The sequence below is a fragment of the Equus asinus genome, chromosome 9, assembly GCF_041296235.1.
Source record: "Equus asinus isolate D_3611 breed Donkey chromosome 9, EquAss-T2T_v2, whole genome shotgun sequence".
In the NCBI taxonomy this organism is placed as follows: domain Eukaryota; kingdom Metazoa; phylum Chordata; class Mammalia; order Perissodactyla; family Equidae; genus Equus; species Equus asinus.
In genome coordinates this window covers 80,056,896-80,083,654 of record NC_091798.1, presented here as the reverse complement: position 1 = coordinate 80,083,654, position 26,759 = coordinate 80,056,896, and the positions used below count along the sequence as shown (strand labels likewise).

General features: G+C 37.6%; 1 protein-coding gene across 3 annotated transcripts in view; it reads left to right on the top strand.

Moving 5' to 3' along the window:
• ADGRV1 (adhesion G protein-coupled receptor V1) overlaps positions 1–26,759 on the top strand; it is a 511,472-nt gene that overhangs the window by 242,521 nt on the left and 242,192 nt on the right. For all 3 annotated transcript variants that reach the window (XM_044780002.2, XM_070517787.1, XM_070517788.1), the window contains one exon: positions 1,233–1,333. In XM_044780002.2, coding sequence (XP_044635937.2) covers positions 1,233–1,333 — 101 coding nt within the window. The remainder of the gene's footprint in view (positions 1–1,232; positions 1,334–26,759) is intronic.

Genomic DNA, 26,759 nt, shown 5'->3' with positions numbered 1-26,759 from the left:
GGATACATGAGGTGATGCAGGCACCGTACATGGCAAAGCAGCACACACATGCCAGTTGGCAGGTTTTGATAATTCTCAGACAAAATAACCCTATTGAGGACAAGAGTGGAGGGAAAAGGCTTATGTGAAAAAGCAAATGGCTTACCATATGCAGCACATTTAGATTTTAAAAGGCAGGAAGTATTTTAAAAATATATATACACTCTGCTTTTACAACCTGTCATTAAAATAAATTTATATAAATTACAAGATAAAAGATTTGTGGGTTAGTGCTGAGGTTCTAATCATCCCCTTGAAGTAGTGTAAATAGGTGAATTCAAGTAGATTTAAAGAAAATGAAAATAATTTTCTTCACCACACTTAGAAATATACCTGTTTAGGGGGCCGGCCCAGTGGCATAATGGTTAAGTTCATGTGCTCCACTTTGGCGGCCTGGGGTTCACAGGTTCGGATCCCAGGTGCATACCTATGCACCACTCACCAAGCCACACTGTGGTGGCATCCCACATACAAAATAGAGGAAGATTGGTACAGACATTAGCTTGGCGACAATCTTCCTCACCAAAAAAAAAAAAAAAAAAGAGAGAGAGAGAGAAAGAGAGAGAAAGGAAAAGAAATATAGATGTTTAGATTAAAAGTCATCTCAGGGGGAAAGAACACACTTAGTACCTGGTTTTGGCACCCCGTAGCATAGATTGCTCTTAAAATTCATAATTACCACTGTTGTAATTATATAACTATTCCTGGTAGGTAAAAAGGGGTAATTACCAAACCTGAGTTTTGGTGGTACCATTCACAATTTTATGCCTGAAAAATCCTATTCACCTCCCTAAATCCCTCTATTTAGCCAAGCCACCTGTTCTTAGAAAATTAGATTGGAGTTTGATTCTTTCCTTAAACAGGAAAACTTGTGTAATGGAAATGTAGAAAACCAAAAGCTTAATGAAATTATTAATCTCCTTAATTTGTGCTTTCTTTTTAGTAGGGAAGTGAACACGTAGATGTTTGAAAATTAAAGTTACCCTTAGGTCTTCATTGATAAGTGTGCAGATTTTGTATGCCCTGTAAAATGGAGTAGATTAACATTGCAACAGAGTCATTCGCAGAGATGCTGTGCTGTGCAGCATAGCCAGGCTGCGGGCCTTATGTGCTTGAGTGTTCCAAAGATTTTCACTATGCCATTGTTTGTTCATGGATTATAAAACCACATGTGAACTTTTTTCTTCCTACAGGTCTTTGCCTGGCTGTTCTTTCCCATATCTTCTGTGCCAGGTATTCCATGTTCGCGGCTAAGCTTCTGACTCACATGATGGCAGCCAGCTTAGGTACACAGGTAGGAGAGCACTGGAATTTCCAGCTTTCATTAGGGGTTTGTGTTTCTTTTTCTGTGATTCTTGAACCGAATGTATAAGTAAAGTTTAATCTCAGTTGAGTTGAAATGAGCTTGTTTGATTCTGTAGTGGAGAAGGATTGGGGGAGGAGAGCGGTAAGAGGAAATGAGCGTTATCAAGCCTAAAACGTGTATTTTGTAAACTTCCTTCTTCAAAGTACCTTGATAGCATCGCTTGCTTACGAGAAAATACCTGCTTCTTATGCAAAGCATTGGAGCGTCAAGTTATATATGCTAAATATATTACTAATGTGTGTCTTTATTAAAATTAACACATTTTATTTAATCTGAATAAAATATAGTCTTATAAATTATTTATATGGAGAGTGCTAAGATGGTTATACCTTAAAACATCTGGATAATATATTTTGCTTCATTTAATATTATAGAACGTTGTTTGGTAGAACATTCTTTTTTTGGAGAATTATTCAGGTGTCGATAGCAGAAGAAATAGTGTGAAAAACATTGAGTCACGCTTTAGCAGACAGTTTAAGGCACAGAAGCCCCATCAAAAGATAAAATTAAATGCCTTTTCTGTCCACGAGGTGCTCTCAGTCTAGAACAGTAGATGTATATATAAATAGCTATAATTTAGTGTTGTAAGTGTAAACACAGACTATTTACAAACTACACTGTGATTATAAATGAGGACAGTTCCTTTTGCTATGAAGGTCAAGGAAACCTTCATAGAGGAGGTGACGTTTGAGCTGAGACGCGAATAAGAAGTTCACACAGTTTGTTGATAAGAGGAAAGATGGGTGTAGTTGTTTGTATAAGCAAATGGAAAAACGCATAATCACTTCTACTTTAAGACTGTAATTACAGATCCAGACAGTAAGAATATACTATGTAATGTTATTATTGGGAGAACTTGGTAGTATTATTTTATGAAATAAAATTTCTTCTTTTCTGAGTAGGCGGGAACACCCCCGGAGTGCAGAAAATGCTCTTTCTGAATTGGGTGCTGATTATATGCATGTGTTCAATCTATGTAAACTTATTATGCTGTACACTTACCGTTTGCACCCTATCTTTTAGAATGGTAATGGCATTTTATTGAATTTTGAACAGAACTTTTAAAAATAATACCTAGTGGAGGAGCTGAAATAGAAAATGGAAAATTATCTGGGGCATTGGACTTCTGTTGCCTTTTTTTGTCCCAGGAGTGAAAATGACATGTGTAAACTTCATAACTCTATTTTTTGGGGGCACAAGTAAGTGCTGGTTTCCAAGTGGAGGATCCCAGATTAGGGTTTTAAAGTACCTATGAACTATGCGAGGTAACAGCTGTTACCAAAGTGGGGGCTTACACTGAATTTGACAAGGCTATTTATATTGCCGTGGTAACTATCTTAACTGTCTGATCTTGCCTTGCCTTCTTCTATGTAAGATCTTAGAAAACCCGCCTTCCATAATTAGAGTTTACTTGGCTGTATTCACCACCCACTCTGGTGATTTTTTGGCAGCAGAATTTGTACAAGTCTTAATTATAGAACCGTAGAATTACAGACAACTCTTCAGTGTCCTACCAGACAAATTTGCTCATGTCTAAGGATGTGAAAGAAAGACTCAGGATTTATATGTTGGGACATTGCCTTCTGATTCACATTGTACTTAACATTAATTTTGGAGAAAATGGTTAGTCAAATCCATGTTTTTCAGTATATTTTTACAATAAATGAAGCAATGTGGCATGAAAAATCCTATACTGTCTGACTTGTGACATGAAATAACTGAAAAAGTAATTTTCATAGTTTATTTTTGGCAGGAAGAATTGGTATACTGCTTCCTCAAAATGCTTTACCGATCTACTTTGAGTTTTAAAATACCCTCTAAATTAAAGAGAATAATCGTCTCCCTTAAAACCTTTTAGCAAAGCCTTTTTAAAATTCTTAGACTCTCCAAGAAAAGAAATGAAGCTGACTGCAGGAACCTGGCCCCACCCTTTCTGAGTTTTAAAATCATGTTTATATCCCCAGTTACAGAATCTTGCCAACAAGGGTATTCTGCTTCCAGCCTCAGATCTCCCATTTGCGATCCTCCATCAATGCTATGTTGACATCCTTAGAGTTTAAGTTTCCTCTAGAGAAGTCTTCAAAAACACGGATTTGGCCTGTGGTTCTTTGGCTGAGAGAATGAAACTTCTCTAGCGGACAGAATGTTTGAGTTGTGAACCCTCTGCAGACAGGTCTGCCAAGACCATTCGGTTTCACGTTGTTCTTGCTGACCTAGGACTAAGTTGACTGGCTTTTGTGGGAAAGGGGAGGATGGAAATGTGAGAGTCTCTGACTTCCTTTCAGAGCAATGTGAGTTGGGGAGGGAGGCAGTAGAGGCCAGGAAAATGTGGTCTTCTGGCTCTACTTCTCTGCTTCTAGAAATATATACAATATTATGTAGAATCTATAATTTATTATAAACTTTTATATAGATAGCCATAAATGGAGGAAGACAGACAAGAATCCAAAGATTATTTCTCTTTAAAAGTCAAAAGATCCCACTTTAGTCTGGAATTTGTCGCTCAAGCATCTTTAAGAATCATTGACTACAAATTACCAGCAGGTGGCAGTAGATGATTTTTTGTTTTTTCGTTTTTGCAAAACTGGTTTTCCGTCTCTTTTTAGCAAAGATGGAGTTCAGTAGAAAACTTGAGATGTTTTCACAGCACTTCTTTCACTGTCTAGAGAGTATTCTTTTGCAACGTAGCAAATATGTGTCTGTGATTTCCAGCTTTTCTCTTTTCATCCTCTTTTTCAGAATTGAACTAATTAATCTGTAAGGCACTGTTAGAAGGCTCATACATCGCTGGCTTGGGATGTATCTTTCTGTCATTTATAATTCGTAGTTAAATTCAGGGGCATAAAATTATTTTCATTATATTTATGCTGTTATAAGCTTCAAGAAGAAAAATGTGGTTATTGAAATGCTACAGTTAGAAGTTTTGAGATAAAGTCTGTATTTTCAGTGTTGTTTATTTAAAAAGTATGTATTTTTCTTCCGTGCCAAGTTAATGTTTCTCACTTATCTAAAAGAACATGATTAAATGGCAAGAAATAGTGAGACCATTCCCTTCAAGTATGAGGTGAAAAACAGCAAACAAATTTTCATGGCATTGGGTGATAGTTCTCAGAAAAACATCTAATTATATCTTTGGAATTTTTATCTTAGAATCACATTGCCAACCCATGTGTGCCCTGATAAGGCTGGTAAACAGTGAGGACAAAGGACAAGTTTGCAGTTCAGGGTTCTCAATTCTGGGGGTTCTGTCAGGAAAAGCAATTCTCCAAATCTAAAAAAAGAACAGAAGTTTCCTCATAGAAAACATAGTAAGATAGAACTGCATTTACTGTGATTAATAAACTTAACCAGGGGGAAATATTTGTTTATGGGTTTTTTCCCCCTGTTTTTTGTTTGTTTGTATGGCTAAGTACATTTTCTGAAACTGAAGAGCAAATTTGTCTAGAAAAAAATGTATGTAAAAATGATTATCAACTAGCCTATACATTATCTGAATTCAGATGACACTGTGAACGTCTGAGAATTTGAAATACTGAAATATAAATTTTTGGTAGCCACTGGATGTGCAGGAGGGACAAGGGAATTGCCTTAAAATTCGGAGGGCTGTCCTCTGGAATTTAGCAGAAGTCGGGCTGTCACTGTCTTGTCTGGTTTCCTCGTTCGGCAACAGTTTAGCTATCGTTTTGCAACATCGTTTTGTTTCCCAGGTAGGACCCTGCTCAGATACTCCTGCGAATAGATTCTGCTTTCATCTGCAGTTTATGTTACTCTGGCTTTGAATATCTAGCTTCTCTGAGACTCTTTGAGAATCATTGACTGCACTTGGTTGAAGCCAGAAGCTGTGTGTGACCCTCCAATCCTGGCTCCTCCTGGCTACCACAGGGCCTGGTTTCTCCGCCTGCAGCTTGTTGAGACTGTCGGCTCAAGAAAGCCATTGTGTGTGTAGAGTCTGCAAACAAGTATCTAACAAGCGTATTTCTATGGGTTGAAGCAAAGAAAGATAGAAATTGTGAAATGTTCATGCGTCCAGTTTGTCGTTAGTTGGAGGTTTTGGTTAGTCACTTGTTAACAAGAGTATGCTGGTTACAGAACTGTCACTTCAATACATGCAGCCAGGCTCCGGTCCTTGCCTTTAACTATAATGCTATACTGTCTCCTAAATTAGGAATTAATGAGATTTACTCTGTCACCAAAGGAGGTAAATGATTTTAAGGTGACTGTGAAACCAGTGGTTTCATTTGACTGAAATAGAAAAGGCTGAAAGTTTTAATAGATAGAGAGGGATATATGCAATTTGGGCATCAGAAGTTTCAAGTTTCCGTAGCTAGTGATTTAGATGTTAGCTGTGTAAACACAGAGGTCTTGACACTGTGAAAAAGGTTCTCTGAGACGGGTTGTTTAGAGAACCTGTGATTATAGAACACACATAGCTAATGTCATTAGGGGCTTGCCTTTATGGCACTGAACTAAGTGATTTGCACGTATTGTCTTGTTTACTCCTTATAACCGGATGGGGTGGGTACTGTTATCATCTCTATTTTACAGATGGAAAAAATGGGACTAAGGGAAGTTCAGTTACCTGCCCAACTTTCATCGACAGACTGTTGCAGCTGGAAGAAGGTTTCGAACCTAAGTCTGTCTGGCTCCAAAACCCATGTTTGAAACAGTGTGCCATGTGGAATGAGAGGGATCATTAGAAGCAGATAATTAGAGCATAGTTAAAGTTTTTGAAGCTAAGGAAGGGAAAAAAGATTTCAAATAGAAGGACTGAGCATCAGTGGGAGATTAATCTTCAAATTCAGCACAAACAAGGTCACTGGAAACCTTGGGAAGACATGTTGAATATTAGACATAAAAGGTTAGGCAGTAAATAGGTAGGGAGGAAATGGAAGAGGCTGTTTCAGACCACCTGAGAGAAGTTTGGCAGTGAAAGGAGGGGACAGTCCGGGCACAGAAAGAGGGAACATCTCTAGCACCTCTGATCATAAAAGGCTTGCTGAAGGGAAGCTGGGCCCTGGGGCTGCCACACACCAAAGGGGCAGGTATCCTTCTCTCTGACTCCACCCCGTCCATTGGTATTTTTCTTTTCTTGAAAGAGAACTTTCTATAGAAGTTTGATGAAAGGGTAATAGAATTAGTAAGTTTCTCTTTGGTTCATGTTTTTATTAATACTTTTTGATTGCTTTGAAATTTTTTATGCCTAAGGCAAGTGACACCCTGCTAGTGTTTCTAACCTAATCATGTTGTATCTAGGAGAAGATTAGAGCTCTAGACTGAGCCTTTTTCTTTTTCTCCCCCCCATTTCTTGAATCCAGATTTCTCTGATGACCTTAAATTTTTGGCATTATTCTTACTGAGTCTCATGTGAACTTGCAGTCAATCATGAAGTAAATTTATAACTAATCATTATCAAATAATTTTATAATTCCTTCTACGATGAAAAATATTAATATTATGCTTTTCACAAGTATGTGCTTTGAGGGATTAAGATGATACTGGTATTCAAAATGAAGTGAAACTTGAGTATTGGTCAAAGTATTGAATTGCAGAAGAAATAAGCTATTTTATCTTTGCTTTCTTCTTAATTATACATTTTATTTATATATCAAATGTTTCATTCCAAAAATCTGTTAATAGCAAAGTCCAGCTGCTTTTTTTCAGCAAGCTTTCAAAATTCAGCTCAACCATAGACTGTTCTTACTAAATTGAAAATAAGTGGATGCTGAAGATACAAAAATAGTATCATGGTCACACTACTGGGAAATTCAAACTTTCCCAAGTGCTGAAGTAGCAAAGCAACAGAAAGAGTGAGTAATATTCTGAATGAGGCTACAGTGACATTATCATGTCTGCAACATGGCTTTTGTTACTAGGAAAATTTGTGAGGCAAATCCAGACTTTACCAGAAAATACCAGTTTGAAATCTTCTGTTACAGCCTCAGAAACATAAACTATCCTTGACTTTTAAAAGCTTGTTTTGATGTCCCTAACTAGGGAAAATCAGCATCTGAGAAAAATTGTTTCTACGAATATTTAGTGATCGCTCTAAAGAGCTTTAAGTGACAAATATGGAGTGGAGGGGGGAGAGTCCCAGTTGTGGAATTAGAAGGACAAATGGGGTAACATCCCTTAGCTGCAGTGGAAAAATCGTTGGATAAATAATAAGAATGCCTGCCCTGCAGAGTTGTTAAGAGGATAATAGACTATGTTCAGAAAGCTCGAAATACAAGAGCCGGGGAAGGAAGCGCGGAGGATCAGGGCAATGACTCCCGTGGCCGTACCACATTGCCGGCTCCTTCTGCATTCTGCTCTGAGTGGAAAGCTACCTAATGCCTTCTGGAGAACTGAGCCTGGTTTCCTGTTCTTGAGGTTTTTGTAAATCAGCTTCTAGGGAGGTGACAATGTTTGCAACCCCACCCTTTTTAAGTAGTCGGCTCTAGCACGCCTGTTACCGTACCTCTTGCTATGCTGTCCCAGAAAGTCTTTTCAGTTGATCTGCATTAGCTGTAGGCACTGTTAATTTTGCTTGCTTGTATTTTTCAAATGAGAATTTTTTCCCCATTATCTTGAGTATTTCCTAAGTTTTTATGTCTTTATTGCCTGTGTTGAATTATTAGAACCTTCAGAACTGGAGATAGATATGTCTGTATCTATGTGTGTATATGTATATACAGTTGTGCAGCACTTAACAACGGAGATCCGTTCTGAGAAATGTGTCATTAGGCGATTTCATTGTTGTGTGAATATCACAGAGTGTACTTACACAAACCTAGATGGGATAGCCTACTACACACCTAGACTATGTGGTGCTAATCTTAGGGAACCACCGCTGTATATGTGGTCTGTCATTGACCAAAACATCGTTATGTGGCACGTGACTTAAATGCCTATTTAAAAAAACTTTATTTATATATACACATATTTGTGTACGTATGTGTGTATATGGTGTGAGCTTGTGCATGCGTATGTATATACATTTAAAGTTTGAAATAGGCATATATTTTAAAAACGCACGAAGACTATTTAGTGAAACACTGTCCTGCGAAAGACTACCGTAAGCACTCAGTATACATGATTCCATATTACCTTATCAACACGCTGAGATAATCAGTATTATTACTATTGCCTCTATATTGCACATGAGCAATCTGAGACCCCAAAAGATCACAGTACTTGCCCCAGGTCCTACAACAAGTAAGTCTGTTCACTCCAAAGCCCTCATGTCCCTCTCTCCCCTCTGCGAAGGACTCCTCAGAACTCAATGGTGCCTCTTCCTTCCACTTCCATGGAGCAAAATAGTATGGCCTCTTGCAGACAGTTTTTTTTTTAAAACAGCTTTGTTGAGATAAAGTTCACATGCTATACATTTCACTCATTTAAATTGTATAATTTAATGGCTTTTAGTATATACACAGAGTTGAGCACCCATCACCACAATCAATTCGATTTATTTATTTTTTCTAGCTTTGTTGAAGTATGGTTAGTTAACATTTACTACTGAACTGATCGGCCTCTCTTCAATCTCCTTTTTAGCTCTTTGACATCTTGCCTCCTTTTCTGAATCTTTTCAATAAGTTTTTTGGTTGATTCTGACTCCTAGCACCCCTGTATACAGCAGAGTGGAACCCTGCTGGTTTTTTGCCCCATCCTCTCACCTTCCAGGGCTGTGTTGCACAATGCTCCGCTGCTGTTCATAGGGTTTTCATGGCCAGTTTTTTCCAGAAGTAGGTGGCCAGGTCCTTCTTAGTCTTTCTTGTTCTGGGAGCTCCACTGAAACCTGTCCACCCTGAGTAACCCTGCTGGTATTTGAAATACTTGGTGGCATAGCTTCAACATCACAACAACATGGCAGCTGCCACAGTATGACAACCGACAGATGGGTGGTGTGGTTCCCTGACCAGGAAACGACGCCTGGCTGTGGTGGTGAGAGCACCAAATCTTAACCTCTAGACCACCAAGGCTGGCTGTGAGTGGCCCTTACAAAACTGGTTTTTAAATTTCCATATACCTCTCTAAGTCCCAGGAAGTTGTGTCTTTGAGCTTTAGCTGCTTGCCCTACCAACAGACTGTCTCATGTTTATTTAGTTGCCTGTTTGCCTAGCTGAGCTTTAAGTTCCTGAGCAAAGAGACTATTCCTTTTTATATCATTTACTATACCAAAAGGTATATAAGAGGGCCAAAATAACAACAGTTATAAAGGTCAAGCAGCCTTTCCTGTAGGCTTGTTGGTTGTGAGCAGTCTAGAACCGCCTTTCTGGCAGAGCCCCATTTGCAGCCTATCTCCCAGGAACATATACTCTGTGTTCTGCCAGGGATGGGGAAGAAGTTGGTTTCTGGCACTGTGTTTTGGTTGTAAGGGTGAATGTTATTGCAAAATTGAAACATTTACATGTCACATATCAACAACCAAGTACATTTCATGGCCAAATTTCATCTGTAGAAGATGGCATATGCAAGTGATTTTATGGGGTTTGGTTTGGAAACTGTGAGAAATTCCGCAGCAACCCTAGACCTTACCTCTAAGCCCTACCCAAAACCAATTTGTACCCTTGCCCTTTCTGGAACACAGAAATCAAAGTTAAATGAAAGTCAAACTTTGAGTTCATATTCTCAATTTTTGCTATTTTAAAACATCTAGTGTGGGTTTCCCTTTTTAAAAATATGCATAGAATTAACCATATTTGGGTATTAACTGCGCTTTGTCTCGCTGCTTCCAGGCTATATCCCAACTATGTCCCCTTTTCTCTGTCTTCACTGTTAATGATCATCTGAGCCATCTCTCTTCTATAGTAGCCTCCAAACTATTCTGCGTGGTTTTTCTCTGGCTGCTGTCTTTATAAACTGTTCTCTTCTCAGCAGCTGCAGTAGTCCTTTTAAAGACTAAGTCAACTCAATTCATTCTCCCACCTAAAATCCTTCAGTGACTTCATGTTGCACATAAGAGAGGAACTTCTAACCTCCATCTGACAGACCCTTGCAGACCATCCCTGCTTACTCTGATTTCACCTCCTACCATCTCCACCCATTCACCCAGCGCCAGCTACAGTGAACACTTTCTAGTTCCTTCAACATGCGGAGTCCTTCTTGTCCTGGGTCCTGAGTTCCAGTTAATTCCTAAGCCTGGAAAGTTCTGCACCAGTGTTTTTCCATTCATATAGCCATTCATCCATCTTTTATTCCTACTCAGCTCACATGTTATCACCTCAGAACAGCCTCTCTGAGTAGCCCCCCCCATATCGCTTCACTCTTATGCTTACTTCATATCATATATCAATATCTGAATTGTCTTGTTCATTTATTCTTTTCTGTCCCCTTCCTCGCTCTCTCCTTCCCACCTCCTAGAACGTAAACTCCATTAGATCAGGAATCACCTGTCTTGTTCATTCCTGTGTTCCTAGCACCCATAAACAGTTTTTGACACATACTAGATTTTCAATAAAAACTGGTTAAAATGAGAAAAACAATAAAGTGAAAGGAAATTGTAGACTTTCTCCTACAGGACGTTTTTCAGCAATTTAAAACCTATTGCCATTTTCTCACGCAAATAAGCTCTTTCTATAGTCTCAGTGCTTTAAAGAAAAATGAGAATTTTTAAAAAAGATTATTCAGATTCTTAAAGAATTGTAATGTTGTAGTGGTCTAAATTTATAAACAAATTGCATTATAAATCTTGGTGTATAATTTAAACATATTCAATTCAGAATTCATTTTTCCAGAAAAATAGTTGTAAAGAGAAGATCCTAAGCCAGCCACCAAAGCCCATTTCACTCTTATGAATCCTAATTATACTTTTTAATTTTCCTTCATGTTAAAACACATTCTGATATTTGATTGAGAACTTCAAGAAAGCCCTGGCTGCTCCCACAGCCTCTGTATATGGCTCTCCTTCCTTCAGAAGTCCACAGAAGTAGACAACGAGGGCTCAGGAGGGTGATGGGCCGGGGAAGGGGAGATGAAACTAGAGGTGAGAGGCAGGCTTCTGGAAGCCAGCTTCCTGAGTTCAGATAGATGCTTCTGCAAGTGAGTTGGATAGCAAATGTGAAGTTTTCTGAAGTTTGTGGACATAGTGTGGGGATAGAGATTTGGCTCTTAAAGCAGCTTTATTTCCTTCTTAGTGAGTAGGAAGTTTTGACATGAGAGAACAACCATTGGAATCTACAGGAAAAGTTTTCTTAAGTAAGATCTTTCTCTATTCCACAGGAATAACATTTTGTGTTAAGATCTAGTGCAGACACTCATGATAGATCATAACTAATTGTAGTAGCTAATTGTAATCAATAGTTAGCTAGTAAATGTCTATAGTGCCAAAGTAATTAATATGGGTCATTAAAATAAGGATATAAGTAACAGCGTTGTCCTGTTGATTGGAATTAGAGCTGGGATGAAATATCCCAACATACCGCAATCTGTCTGGACATAATGAACAATTCTGCCATGTTTAGATCATGTTATAATTATGATGAAACCACCGTTAGTTTCTGAGATAATTATATCTGATACCACACCCCAAAAGCCTTTTAACCTATGCGTAGCTAAAAGCATTCATTACAATGCCTGGTATTTTGAAAACCAGTGAGTTAATGAGATACAATGATCACAAAATCCTATCCCTCCCCCAAAAATATTTTTAAAGAGTAAAGTCTTTGCATTCAAAGAGTATGATTTTGTAACCTGGAAATCTTTAGGTAAAAAGTGAAAGTGTTGGTTAGTTGTCTTTGCTTCTTTGAATCTGGCTAGAGAAGTGTTCAGTAAATATTTGTTTTAGAAGGGCAATATAAACATTTTAAATTATATAAACAGAGGCGTGTAGTTATTGCTCATGCAGCTTTTTCATTCCACATATGTGCAAAGGCCGGAGGAGTCTTAGAGATTAACCCCAGGAAGTCAGAGTCACTGGATTGCCACTGTTTAAGCTCAGGTCATGGTCATCATTACTGTTAACTCACTAGGTACTTGTGAAACCCCATAAAAAAAATGGCTTTATGTTGTACAAGCAATCCATACTTGAGCAACCTTCAACTGTAAGGATTAGGAATTGCTCTTTTGAAAATGTTTGTCAGGGTTAATTATTGAAGACTTGTGTGTGAATATAGAAAAGTCAGATGAGGACAAGGAAGTCTGTCTACCACCTCCTGTTTGAGTCTGAATCAGAGCAGCGTAAAAATCCATTTATTCTCTAGGGAGGGAAAAGAAGAGGACCTTTGCTGAAATTTTCATGGAGGCCCAATTTAAATTTATCTCCTTGTATATACAGCAGCCATTCATTGTTCCTATTCTGCATATATTTAGTGTCATATGTAATATATCAGGCTCTTTGCTAGGAACTGCAAACATAAAGATAAATAAGACATAGTTTAGACGTTTGAGCAAGATATAGTCTACTGGGAAGGGGATAAACATATAAATAAATGACTGCAAGAGAGTGTTATAGGCATGTGATGGCAGTCTGTACAGCATACAGTGGGAACAAAAAGACGGGAGTTATTAATTCTATCCAGGGTGAGGGGTGGGGTCGGCAAACTCTTTACAGAGATGAGAATGCTTAAGCTGTCTTGAAAGATGAGAAGTCTTCACCAGGTAGAATCTACATACAATTAAAATACAGACATTAGTAAAGGCAGAGGAATGGGCTGTGTCTAGCAGGATTAGTGACGCAAAAAGGATTACTCTAACATTGGATTATATTCTGTTTATTTTGTGAGGCTTCAGGGATGGTTCAGCTGGTTATGGGTTGATGATGGGGAGAGGAGAATTACTTCTGCTACAGACCTGGAAGCGATGGAGAGTAGTCTCCAGATTGGAGCAGATCTGATATCTGGGGAAGTAATAGGAACAAGAATTTCTTATAGATTTTTTCAGGATAAGAATTTGGATACCACAGATACATTTTCATGTCTCATGAGCATTTTTCTTAGAAATGTGTTAAATAGTCTAATCTGAAAGGGCCAGAGTATCCACTTCTGTGCTACTGCTCATAAAAAATCAGAAGTCTCTATTCTGTAAAGTGTGAGTAGGGTTTCAGATTTTCTTTTTTTTAGTCTTTTATTCATGCATGAAGTAATACCTCTCAGAAATTGAAGCATTCATTATGCATTGAAATTAAAACTGTTTCATATTTTAAAGAATAATTCCTCAAAACAACCCCAATAAACTCTTTATTATTAGTTCAAATGAAGAAATAGGAAAAAGCTAATCAGATATAAAGTGTATTTTTTTTTTTTAAAGATTTTATTTTTCCTTTTTCTCCCCAAAGCCCCCCGGTACATAGTTGTATATTCTTTGTTGTGGGTCCTAGTTGTGGCATGTGGGACGCCGCCTCAGCGTGGCCCGACGAGCAGTGCCACATCCGCGCCCAGGATTCGAACCAACGAAACACTGGGCCGCCTGCAGCGGAGCGCGCGAACCCAACCACTCGGCCACGGGCCAGCCCCTATAAAGTGTATTTTTCAATGTTACTTCAAATACAATCTGCTGCAATCATATGTTAAAGACCCATAATGGCAGAAATCAATATAGTTTTATATATTACGATATTTAAACATGTAAAAATATTGATACAACACTGCATTTTATATGCCCTTTATGTAAACCCTAGGGACAAAATTCAGAAAAAAAAAAAGCTACAATGAAATTGTAATAACTCCAACTACATAACTGTAAGAAATATATCCTGTGTATTTTTTCCATGATATTGCCCTTTGTGAATTTACTATTGAATTCATATTCTTGAAGTAAAGATAGAATTCAGACCATAGAGAAATAGAGTGTGAAAATACCACAGGAAAATATTTGTGTTGTTTAGAATTCAGCATGTGTAACTCTTTTCTAAGTTATTAATAGGCTTGAGAACAATAATATAAGCCATTTCTCCTAAATAGAAGCTAGTCTGAGAGAATAGACTTCCGTCAGAAGTGGCTGCTGTAAGGGAGAGGGGAAGCTGAATTCAAACAGTTTTGTGAGAAACTAGAAAAGAGGAAGCAATTCAGCTTCACAATCGGTCACTGATATTTGATTTACTCTCTTTGGAGTTTACAAGTGGCTGCCAAGTTGCGTATAATGCTCACTGCCTAACCCTTGGAGGCCTCTCTTCCAGCTGATGTCTGCGTCAGTGGTGGCCGTGAAAGAGGAAGCAACTTGAAGAGAAAATTGTTTACCACTTTGGTTTAACATGGAATTAGAAGGCTAAAGTAAGTCGTTTAGAACACCATTGGAATGTTGTTTTGGATAAATTTAAAGGACATAGTGATCTCTAAAAGTTACTTAGCATCTAGTCCTACATGTTAATTAGGATCTCATTCTGAAGGTACCCTCTTACCACGTCTTTGGAGATAATTATGAAAAGTCAAAGGCATACTTTTTTTTTATTGAGGTCGTATTGCCTTATAACATTGTGTAAATTTCAAGTGTACATTGTTATATTTCAGTTTCTGTATAGACTGCATTGTGTTTACCATCAACAGTCTGGTTTTTATCTGTCACCATACATATATGCCCCTTGACTCCTTTTGCTCTCCCCCTACCCCCTTTTCCTCTGGTAACCACTAATCTATTCTCTTTATCTCTGTATTTATTTATCTTCCACATATGAGTCAAATCATATGGTGTTTATCTTTCTCTGTCTGACTTATTTCTCTTAGCATAATACTCTCAATGTCCATCCATGTTGTTGCAAATGACACAATTTTGTCTTCTTTATGGCTGAGTAGTATTCCATTGTGTATATATACCCATCTTCTTTATCCTTTCATCTGTTGATGGGCACGTGGGTTGTTTCCCCATCTTGGCTATTGTAAATAATGCTGCAGTGAACATAGGGGTGCATACATCTTTTTGAATTGTTGATTTTGTGTTCTTTGGTTAAATACCCAGTATTGGAATAGCTGGATCATATGGTAGTTCTATTTTAATTTTTTGAGAAATCTCCATACTGTTTTCCATAGTGGCTGCACCAGTTTGCATACCACCAGCAGTGTGTGAGGATTCCCTTTTCTCCACATCCTCTCCAACACTTGTTATTTCTTGTCTTGTTAATTATAGCCTTTCTGACAAGTGTGAGGTGATATCTCATTGTAGTTTTGATTTGCATTCCCTAATAATTAGTAATGTTGAACATCTTTTCATCTGCCTGTTGGCCATCTGTATATCTTCTTTGGAAAAATGTCTGTTCATATCCTCTGCCTACTTTTTGATGGATTGTTTACTTTTTTGTTGTGGAGTTGTATGAGCTCTTTGTATATTTTGGAAATTAACCCCTTGTCAGATATGTGATTTGCTAATATTTTCTCTCAGTCAATGGGTTGCAAAGACATACTTTTAATAAATACCTCATGTTTACAGTCATTTATAAATTCTGTGTGAAGTTAAACAAAAAATCACACTGACTAACAAAACCCAAAGTAGTCACAATCATGTCCTCAAGAAGATTATAATCTAAGGAGTGCTGGGGATATTTCACAGATATGACGCAAGAGTAAACAAGGGGAGATGAAATCGGCCACATAAATGTGGTGGTGGTGTCCCACATTCTTTGTTGTTGCACAGTTATACTTTTTCTCACTTACAGATTATAATTTACTTGAGGGTAAGGACTCTAACCACATTTGTTTGTTAAATCTACTGTGGACAGACTGGAACAAATGGGAAAAGAAACCATTGACCAGCTGCATGTGAGTGATTCTTTCCCAAAGATAAGCCTGCTTCAGCTTTCAAATGGAGAATGGCTTGGGAAAGGTGTAGAAATAAGGTCACAGACTCAGACTTGTTTGAAACCAGCCTTTTGTTCATGTTTTCCCAGTCTGTAAGCAGGAGGAAGGAGAGGGAGCATCCACCAGGAGAAGCGGGGTGAGGACTCCAGCCTCACTTCCATGGTTCTCTACACAGCAGCGGAACCAAGATTCTCCCTTCCACCCTCTTTCAGAAAATTGTTTTGAGATCCACAGGAAAGACAGACCCTTATACTCACAAGTAAACCCACTTAACATGTGCATTTGAAAAACAATTCATGTGCACATTTTGAAAATGAGAATTATCATAAACAAGAGGAGATATAAATTTGAAAGGATATTTGAAAAGGAAAGAACAAGCAGTTTTCATTCAGAAAAATAAATAAGGTATGACATCAGGAGAGTAAAACAGTTAAGATATTTTGTTAGTTTAGGTTTTTCAAATTCTTTTTTACTTTTAAAATGCGTGATTTATAGTTATTTTGATTATGGAAGCACTGATTCCTCTCATCAAAGGAAGAATGGCCTTTTCCTGCTTCCTTCTGAGGTTGTCTTGTTTCTTGAAATTTAACTCTCTTTTTAATTGTGTTGCTTTGTCTGATTTTAACTCTTCATTTTCCCGAATAGTTAAATACCCAGGTGGTATATATTTAATTTTAAATTTTAATTCAATTAAAATAAATTCTTTTAAGAAGCCATTTTCAAGTTTTTATTTTATTTTTATATAATTCATAGAAAGGTAATGATATTGTTAATAATGTTCTTTTCAAGCTCCTCTTATAATCCAGAGACTTTAAATATGCAACTTCATTTTATTCTCACAATAGTTCGATCAGTAGGCATTATCATGTTCATTTTACAGCTGAGTAAACTGAGTCTCACTGAATATAATCAGATCTGCCTAAGAAACCATAACTACAAAGCGGAACTAAGATTTGAACCCATGTGTCTCTGAATCTCTTTTATCCACTAAACTACCCACAAACATGTGTATAAATGTGTATGAGCATAGGTATATCACGTGTACATGAGTGTGTGTCATATACAGCAGCTACTTTTCCCTTTTCCTGAAAATTACTGAAGGCTTTAGCCAGATAGATGAAATTTGAACAATCAGAGTTGGACAGTGCCTTTCAGTGGGGAGAAAGCGTTTGGAGCAAAGAAAACAGCATTGATGACAATTTTGGTTTAGGAAAGTATAGGACGTCTTTTTAAAAACCCCAGAGTGGGACATTGTGACTGACGTGCATCGTCTTTGGATGAGCGTGTTGGAGGGAAAAGCTTGGAGAGGCAGATCCAGATTAGTTATGGGATACCTTGAAAGCTCGATCGAAAAGTTGTGGTTTTCCTTTCCAGACGTCGGAAGGTTTCTATCAGAGAAGTGACTTGATCAGAAGGTCAATCCTGGAGCTGCCTCTTAGGTCAGCTTCTCTGAGCATTATGGAATCACTAACTTACAGAAAGAGTTTGTTAACTCACAACGAGTAGGTCAGTTTTTTGGAGAATATTGTTAGTATGTTAAGATATGGTAGTAATCTCAAATTTCCCATTCCTTAGTAGTCTCTCACCCTTATAAATGAACTTGTGCTGAGAAGTGAACAGATTTTAGCACTGACCTTTTCTGATCAATGACAGCTCTGTAGACCCCCTGGTTCTGTCTGGCGTACTTAAGAGTTCTACCATCCACTGCTTTCGTTTTGGGGGGAAACTTAATCTGCTCACTTGAGGCAAGTTTTTTTCCAAAGCTGGATAATACTTTGGGCTGCACTTTAACAAGATCAGCCCATGAGGGTGAGTACTAGTATGAGGAGCTTTGTTGTGCATCTCATCCTTAGTTGATAATTGATGGAATATTTTGTGTTTCTTGGATCCTGCCTCAGCACATTGCCAAGAAACTGCTGCATTCCAGCTGTGCAATTTTTCAAAAGAAATTAAATGATGCGTTTCAGGAAGGGTTCACATTTGCTCGTTATTTCTGGCTTAATCAAGTGACAGGGAAAGAATAAAAAACAGCTAAGACCAGAGCACCTGTAACCAGTGTTGCCGGAAATTATGACCCTGTTACTTTGACATTTTGTATATGTGTGTGGCAAAGCAGTCTAATTATTGGGCTGTTAATAATGTAATTTAAGCACCCATTAAATGTGCTACCATTTAATAGACTTGTCTGATCACAAACCTTCATTAAAACTCTTAGAAAGGGTTTGGGTTTTTTTATCTTGTATTTTTCCATGATATTCATCTCATTGGATAACTCAAGAGAGGCAGACTTTGACCAATGGGTCACAGTAAAGGATGAAGATTGGGTACTGTGTGTGAAGGATGCTCAGAATTTGTAATATTTCTCAGCTGTTCCTGAAATATTAATGCAAATTGTAGGAAAAAAATCTAGAAAATTATTAGAGATTAGAAAGAGGAAAGACCAAGAATAAAATACGGGGCAATTTCATCTTTAACTTTTGAATATGTTAACTTTTACCAAGGATTAAGCCAATGGAAGAACTTCTAAAATTGCAGATTTTCTCATAGGTGTAAAGCAATTACCTTTTTCATTGATATGTTTGCCTTCAAACAGAAAGCTATTTCTGTATTTTAAAGTTGAATTTGATATTTTGATTTAATGTAATTAATTTAAAAGAAAGATTTTTCTCATTTCTGAAAGCAGTTTTACAAAGCTCTTCAGTACTTCTTTGTGTATCTTTCTCATTCATTTTGGTGAGAAGGATAGGAAATAATGTTACAGATTACTTTGTTGAGAACCAGGTATTTTACCTTTTTTTTTTTGGTGAGGAAGATTGTTCCTGAGCTAACATCTGTGCCAGTCTTCCTCTGTTTTGTATGTGGGATGCCGCCACAGCATGGCTTAACGAGCAGCATGTGGGCCCATGCCCAGGATCCAAACCTGTGAACTCTGGGTCGCTGAAGTGGAGCGTGCAAACTTAACCGCTACACCATCAGGCCAGCCCCTATTTTACCTTTTTAAATACCCCTTTTACAGATGTGGAGACAAATTTACTCAAGGTCTCTTGCTTAGTAACTGATGAAGCTGTAACTATAAATTACATCTAGCTCATTTCAAAGCCAACTTTTTCCACTGCAGATATACCTGTCTATATTTTTCATGATAGGCTTTTAAGAAACTCCTCTTTGTGATATTTCCCATTGAAAATTTTCAAGAAGGTATTGTTCTCGACGGGAAAACTCCACCTGTGCCCAGACAGGCCTTTGGATGTCCTCACTACTTACTTGCTTAGACATGATAAATTGCTCACTGTGTTCGCATTTCACCTCTAGAAAATGAATGCCTTTTCTTTTCTAAAGGAAATTGAGTATATGGATTAAGTTCATGGAAGATGGAAGACAACATCCAAAAGTACACAGATTTTTTTAATCAATTAATAAGTATGTAATTAATAAATAATAACAAAAATAATTTTAACATGAATAGAATTGTTAAAATTATAAAAATTATGTGTCCTTAAAATTGTGTTGAATTAAAAATCTTCACTTTAAAATATGTCTGTGACCATATATATATTATGCTATTTGTAACTAGAGATCTTTAAATTAAGGTAGATTTTTTTTTTGGTAGTAATATTTCCATCAAAATAGAAAAAAATTCCATCTCTACCTTGAAAGTTCAGGCTCTGAACATAACCTTAGTCTCAGTATGTCCTTAAAACGACTCTTAGCCTTAATTTTCTTTGAATTGATTTTGTTTTAGTCCAAAGATATGATTGTGAGGAATCATGATTCTTCATAAAATATTTTCAGATGAACCTAACAGATCTTTAGTGGTAGAGACACTATACTAAAAATTACATGTTCGTCTTTGGGAACCGGAAGGAAGGCTGTATCTTGCTTCTGTCTTCTAGAATAGCTGCATGGTATTTCAGGCCTTTAAGAGGAGAGGCAGCAAATATGTGTAGATTCTTAATAGCTATCTGTTTTTTTCTCTTTTCCTATTATTTCAAAAGCTATAAAATCCAATATTGAGTTATACAGAAAATGCTGGTCTTCAGATCCCAGGTTAGTACTTTGGACATTTCATTTTAAATGATTCCCTTACCCACTGGTCATTTTTTTGGTACGTAGTTCCCTTTCACAGCTTCTGGATTTAACTGGGAGCAATACTTGTCCTGTGTCAATCCAGGAATCACACTCATAGAATAAAAGTACCTTTCATGCACTTTAGCCTCACTCGCTTAACCAAGTGATTGTTGCAAGGGTTTTATGACCATAAACTAGGATTTCTCAACCTTGACAGTATTGACATTTTGGGCCAGAAAATTTGTTGTAAGGGACTGTCCTTTGCATTGTAGGATGTTTAGCACCATCCCTGGCCCCTACCCACTAAACACCAGTAGCACTCTTCCCCCCGAACTGTGAAAATGTCTTCAGGTGTCATCAAATGTTCCTGGAGGCCAAAATCACCCCCATTTGAGAATCACTACTCTGGACAACCAATCTATTCCTCTCATCATTTTTTTTCTACATAGTTTATGAAATGTATCCTGTTGCTTTTAAATTACAGAACAGTTATTTCGTTTGACTTTCGGATATTGGTTTCGACACTACTGGGTCATTAAAGTGCTTCTGATTCCTTTTGTTTCTTCTCAGGGTATCTTCAAGAGCTGGTAGTACCTTTTCACAGTTTTGTTTTTGTGTAAGTTATTGAGAAGATAATGTCAGTGACCTGTACATACCAGATGCCTATGGCAGCTGATTGCCTTGTCACTCTAGCTACTGTCCGGAAAATATCTTGGTGATGACTCTGCCTTCTTCCTTATATGCTTTCTGACCATTATTTTCAAACCAAATACCAGTTCCAACTTTTTGTGAAAACTAGACCCCATGTTGTCATTATGTTTTGTTCCCCCAGCTCCAAAGCCCAGAGCAATTAATTGTCTTGATTTAGGGTGAACAGTTGTCCCTGTTTGCCCATAACTCTCCTGGTATTAGCCCTGGAAGTTCTGCATCCCAGCAAATGCTTCAGTCCTGGAAACTTCAGGACAGTTGAAAACCCTACTTGATATTTTGTTTTATTTCCTTGGTGGCATGGGGATTTTAATGCAGGGCACTGGGGGTCTAGGGGGTGAGTTTGGCCCACAGAAGTGGTATGTGTGGTCTCACAGTGTTTCCCCAAAATTGAATTTGAATGTTTGCCACGGACCTCCTGGCCCCGTATTGTTTTATATCTGGGTCCTCCACACATTTATCTTAATGCCTTGTACCTGATTGTCTTTAATTTGCAACCCTTCGTTTAAGGACTCCTTCCAGCTTTATTATTTGGTAAAGAAAATCTTTGGCTCTGTGTATATTTTTCACAAGACAGACTTGTAGATGTATTTGTTGTTCAGGATTTCTTTCAGTTATCACATAACATGAAATCAGCTTGCTGAAGCAGTTTGTAATCTCTCGGCAGTCTTTTTGAGTGGTTTCTTGCTCCCAGGTGATTAACTCAAAGACTTCTTAAACTGTCTGTCAAGACTTTACAGGTGAAATAGATAGCAATCTGTGGGGTGTTGATTAAGGATTGTTTAAAATTATCTTATCCGTACTTAATATGTCTGCTCCAGAGTAATATAGGAATGCTCCAACATTAGCTGAACTGCTTCAAATTAAAGGTTGTATCCACAAAAAGTCCTGTTAAAATGGACATTTGTGGGCAATAACAAACCCATCAGCACATAATTGTAGAGATCAACTTGTTATTACACAAGCCTGGGTGAAATATGATGTTTTGAGAGGTGATCAGAGGGAGAGTTGTGAAACGTGGTTTGTCTGACACAGGTAAAGACTGAATTGTGACAGTTCAAAGCAGGTAGGATAGGATGGGGATATTGAGTGCTAGGAAAAGTCTTGGTAAAAGAATATGAAGTTGAGAAGAAGATAGAAATAAATCTGCCTCATAATTTGTCTGGCCCCATTTGTCTTAGCCTATTTTATAAACACTAGGGTCTTGAGGCTAGTTACATAGAACAGGAAAGAAAAGGAAAAAAGATAGTGACATTACTCATTTCCTACCTCCAGTAATATTGAACTGTGTTGGTCAAGATCTCATTAACTCCAACAGGGTCAATACTAATCCCATGATGCCCTCTCCTGATTTTGGTATAGCGGCAGTCATACTTAGAAATCACGAGAAATCCTGTTGCTGATATTGTCCATATTTTCTTCTTACAGTAACAAAGCACAAATTCATTGCACAGCATTGAGCACTTGCATCAATCTGTCATTCTTGGAGGCCTCCTCTTGGCGCTGTTTTATAGGAACTTGCTCAAAGGAACTCTGACCAGATTCTTACTAGTAGTACCTACTAGTCAGATACCTTTATCTTCCCTTGAAAGATGGTATAAATTGCTTGGTCCACCCTCTCCTGGTTGGTCTCTGGCTTCGGCTTCTCAAACTTCCCCTCTTCTGGCCAGCTACCAACTGCTAGAGTTTCTTAGCTCACTACTGGGCTCACTTATTTTCTATCTACATAGCAGTGTTTAATAAAATGGTACTAGTATGAGACTCACCTAGACAGTTTAATAAAAATGCAGGTTCAAAGTCCCCACCCCAAACCAACTGAATCAGAATCTCCCCAGGAAATTTTTCTGCATACTAGAATTATAGAAATATTACTCCACACTCTCTCCATCAGTGATCTCATCATTAGCCATAGCTTTAAGTAACATTTGTATTTCATGACTCATGAATTAATATCTCCACTACAAACCACTCTTTGAAGCTCTAGTCTTGTCTGCTTTATTGCCCCTAGATATCTCCTCTTGGGTGTCTCATTGGTATCTCAAATTTAACATGCCCAAACAAAATGTTTAATATCCCCTTGAAATCTGTTCCTCCTACAGTCTTCCATATCTCAGTAACTGGGGCCATGTTTCCCGGAGTTTCTCAAGCATTATTCATTCCTTCCTTTGCTACCCACAGTATCCACTATCAGCAAGTTTTGTTGATTTTACCTCCAAATTATGCCATGACTTCATCTACTTTTTCCAAAATCCCTCCACAACCTTTTGTCCAACCCACCACATATCTTATATGACTATTGAAATTGGCTTCTAATTGGTCAGCCTGTTTTACCTCCAGCTCCCTTCCAATTAGTTCTCTATTTAGGGGCCAGTGTTGTCTTTTAAAAATGTCACGTTTGTCCTCTACTGAAACCTTTTAATGGCTTCCTATTGCTTGTCAAATTCAATTCAAACATCTTAACATAGCTGGGGGCAGATAGTGCATGGCCAGCTCAGTCTGCCTCGCCCGTCTACCCCCACCTCTAGCACTCTGCCTCTTGCTCACTGTGCTCCAGCAACACTGACCTTTCCTGGGTGCCCTGAAGGTCCCCTGTCTCAGAACCTTTGTGGGTATGGTGGCCTCTTCCTGAAATACTCTTTTCCCTGATCCTTGGCTCCTCATGTTGCAAATTCCTTCACTCACTTCAGGGATCAGGTTAAATGTCGTCTTCTTAGGGAGGCCTTTCTTCTCACTGTACTTCAGTCTATTTAATCTTCCCTTGTCCTCAGCACACAGTATGCTGTCTTCATTTTTCCTTTCCTTTATAATACTTGGTATGTTGTAGTTATTTATTTATTTGTTTCTCTTTCCCTCATGAGACTATATACTCCATGAAGACAAGAACCATGGCTGTTTTCATCACTACTGTACACTCATTACGTAAAACAGTGCCTGGCCAATAATGAACACACAATACATATTTATTAAATGAATTAATTAAGGTTGAGGTTTTGTTTGTTTGTCTTCAGTGCAGGACCAAGAAATGGTAGATGGGGAATCGAATTTGGGTGAGATTTAAAAAAATAATTGACTTCATACTGAAAATGGAAACCTACAAGCTAAAACCTAACATGGAATTGTAATAATTCAGCTCTACCTTATCCTATCTTTCATCCATCATGCTTTTCTATAGTTACATGTAAATATTTCACAACATTAACTAGGCAATGCTTACTTCCTTTACTGGTGTAATTCACAGTAAGATTCTTGTACCATCATTTTTTAAATTTAGCATTCCAGACACAGGAACTAATTTTTTTCATTTATGTGGAAAAAGAACAAACACAGGGCTGACCTTAGATACAGCTGTAAAATGACCATTTGCCTGCACACTCTGACTTGAGGGAGGTTATAAAAGCAAAAACAACTAAAAAGTATTCTTTAACTCTTTATTTTTGTGCCTGAAATTTCACCATTTTGAGTATTGTCTTCTCCCTGGGGTTCTGTTAAAATCATATTTACATGAAGGGGTCATTACATTATCAGAGTTGAATGTACATGAAATCTCTTGCATCACTTGTTTTGACTAGTGGAGTTGGATAGTGTTAAAATCACTTTTTTCCTCTGGAAGGAAGAATTAACTTCAAGAGAAAACTGATCCCTATATAATTCTATGGTGGCATAAGTTCATTGTTAAATAGAAATTTTTGTGCAGGTTTCTTCCCTATTACTGCCCTGTGAGCTCATAAGAGCAAAAAAGGAGTATTTCTTACATTTCCATCAGTAGGACATAAAATCTTAGGATTAATAAAATTGTAGTGAAAGAGTGAATAACTAAATCAGATATATAATAGCAACTTCTTGTGGCTGGTAAAAGTGTTTAAAATGTAAAAAAGTTCTTGACAATTGGAATCATATATTAAAACATGCGTAAATATGATTATGGACTTTGGAGGAAGAAATGACTCTAAGTGACCTTTTTTCATTGATGATAAATAAGGTATTTGATATTGGATATCATGTGTCAGTCACTTGGAGTTTTTCATCATTGTAGTAGAGATTTGTCTAGTCAACTCTTTCATTAGTTGCCTGTGTTTTCTCCTTCCTTATCTAGCCATTTTCACCTTCTATGCTAGGCTTATTTTTGTTAAGATGTACAAGTATTGAGTAACTTTTATTGATGTTGACACACTCTCATCATCCTCCTGTGGCCTTTCTCCTCATTACCTTATCTGACCCTCTTTAAACTGTATTTTTACTCTCCTTGCACAAGTGATTCTAGTGAAATAGAGAAGCCATAGTTTTTAATCCCTCGTCAACTATTTGTCTCATAATAGAAGCTGTGGCTACATCTGGGGTATCATTAGCGAGTTAAATCCTGAATATAACATCTTGGATTGTGGCCTCTCATGAGTCATTTATGTTTTGAGCAAGGTGTGTCCAATGTTGGAAAGAAATCATAGCAAGGTCTACACTGGAGTGTGCCAACAAGTTTTTCAAAAGGAGTTGCCACACCCAAACCTAAAGCATTTTTCACCAGCTAAGATTAAGAATAATTAACATTTAATATAGCCCCACTTGTTTGTCCATTAAGTTTCCATGAAAATTAACATTTTAGCCATGTATGTCAGTGCTCACTTTAACTTCTTGATCTTTCAAAGATTTGTCTTAATTCAATTCGTCTTTTCTCAACAGAGATCTTTTTTTATATTAACTGCTTTTCCATAAAGATTAATCCTGCTCTTTGGAGACTGATGCTAAATGAACTGGTATCAACACTGAGGTCTCTTTACAACGGGCCTCCTTGTTCGTTACACAGAGAAGGCTCATTTGGGGGGTGAAGAGGGGGAGCTCAATGCTATGACCTTGTACAGATCATTGTTTTTAGTCAGAATCTCCCTTTAAGTATATATTCTTAAAGTGATTACTTCTTCGTTGATAGTCTATTTCAGTAGGAAGGAAATTTCTCATTAGACCTATCTTCTAAGGCTGTACAATATAAAAAATCATTAAATTTTATTTTTTCATCATTGGTTTATCTTTTTTGGTCATGTAAAAGTAGCCGGGTTTTTTCTTTTACTATTATATAGTTTTCTATGACTATTTTTTGTGGGCAATTTGGTATTTAAAACCTTTCCGTGTGTTTGAGAAAACCATATCTAATGTATATAAAGTTAAGTGAAATTGTTACACTGTTTAATAATGTTTTGTCTGAAGATAATTGTCATAAGTCAAAAGATAAGCCCTCTCCTAAGTGTGTACCCACACATTTAATGGGAAGCCTGTGGAGAAAGAGAGGGCTGTTGGGGAACATTTTCCATTCTTGCACATAAGCAGATTTACTCCCTCATTTGAGAGACTGCACGCATGCTCCAAGCAGCTACGAAATCCTTCACCATTCTGGCTGCTCACTTCAAAATCTAGTCTAGTTGATCAACCTTGTGGTTTCCAGAACTGACAAATTATTCTAAGTGTTATCAGTCTTTAACCCTAAGGGGAAAAAACAACCCCTTTTTCTTTGCTCTTGATTGTATATTTTTATTCACATAGGCTAAGATTGCTTTAGCTAGTTTAGCTACTGGAAAAATACAACATAAAGATAACGTTAGGGGGGCTGCCCGGTGGTGTAGTGGTTAAGTTCGTGCGCTCCGCTTCTGTAGCCCAGGGTTCACCTAATATTGAGAACTGGCAATTTGAAAGTCATGGCAATTTGAAAATTAGGTAAGTTGTGTGTGCAGTAATCCGGTAACTAAAAACATCTTTATTGAAGTGTAATTGAAAAAGTATACACATTTAGTGTACAATTTGATGAGGGTTTTTTTTTTTTTGGAGGAAGATTAGCCCTGAGCTAACTGCTGCCAATCCCCCTCTTTTTGCTGAGGAAGACTGGCCCT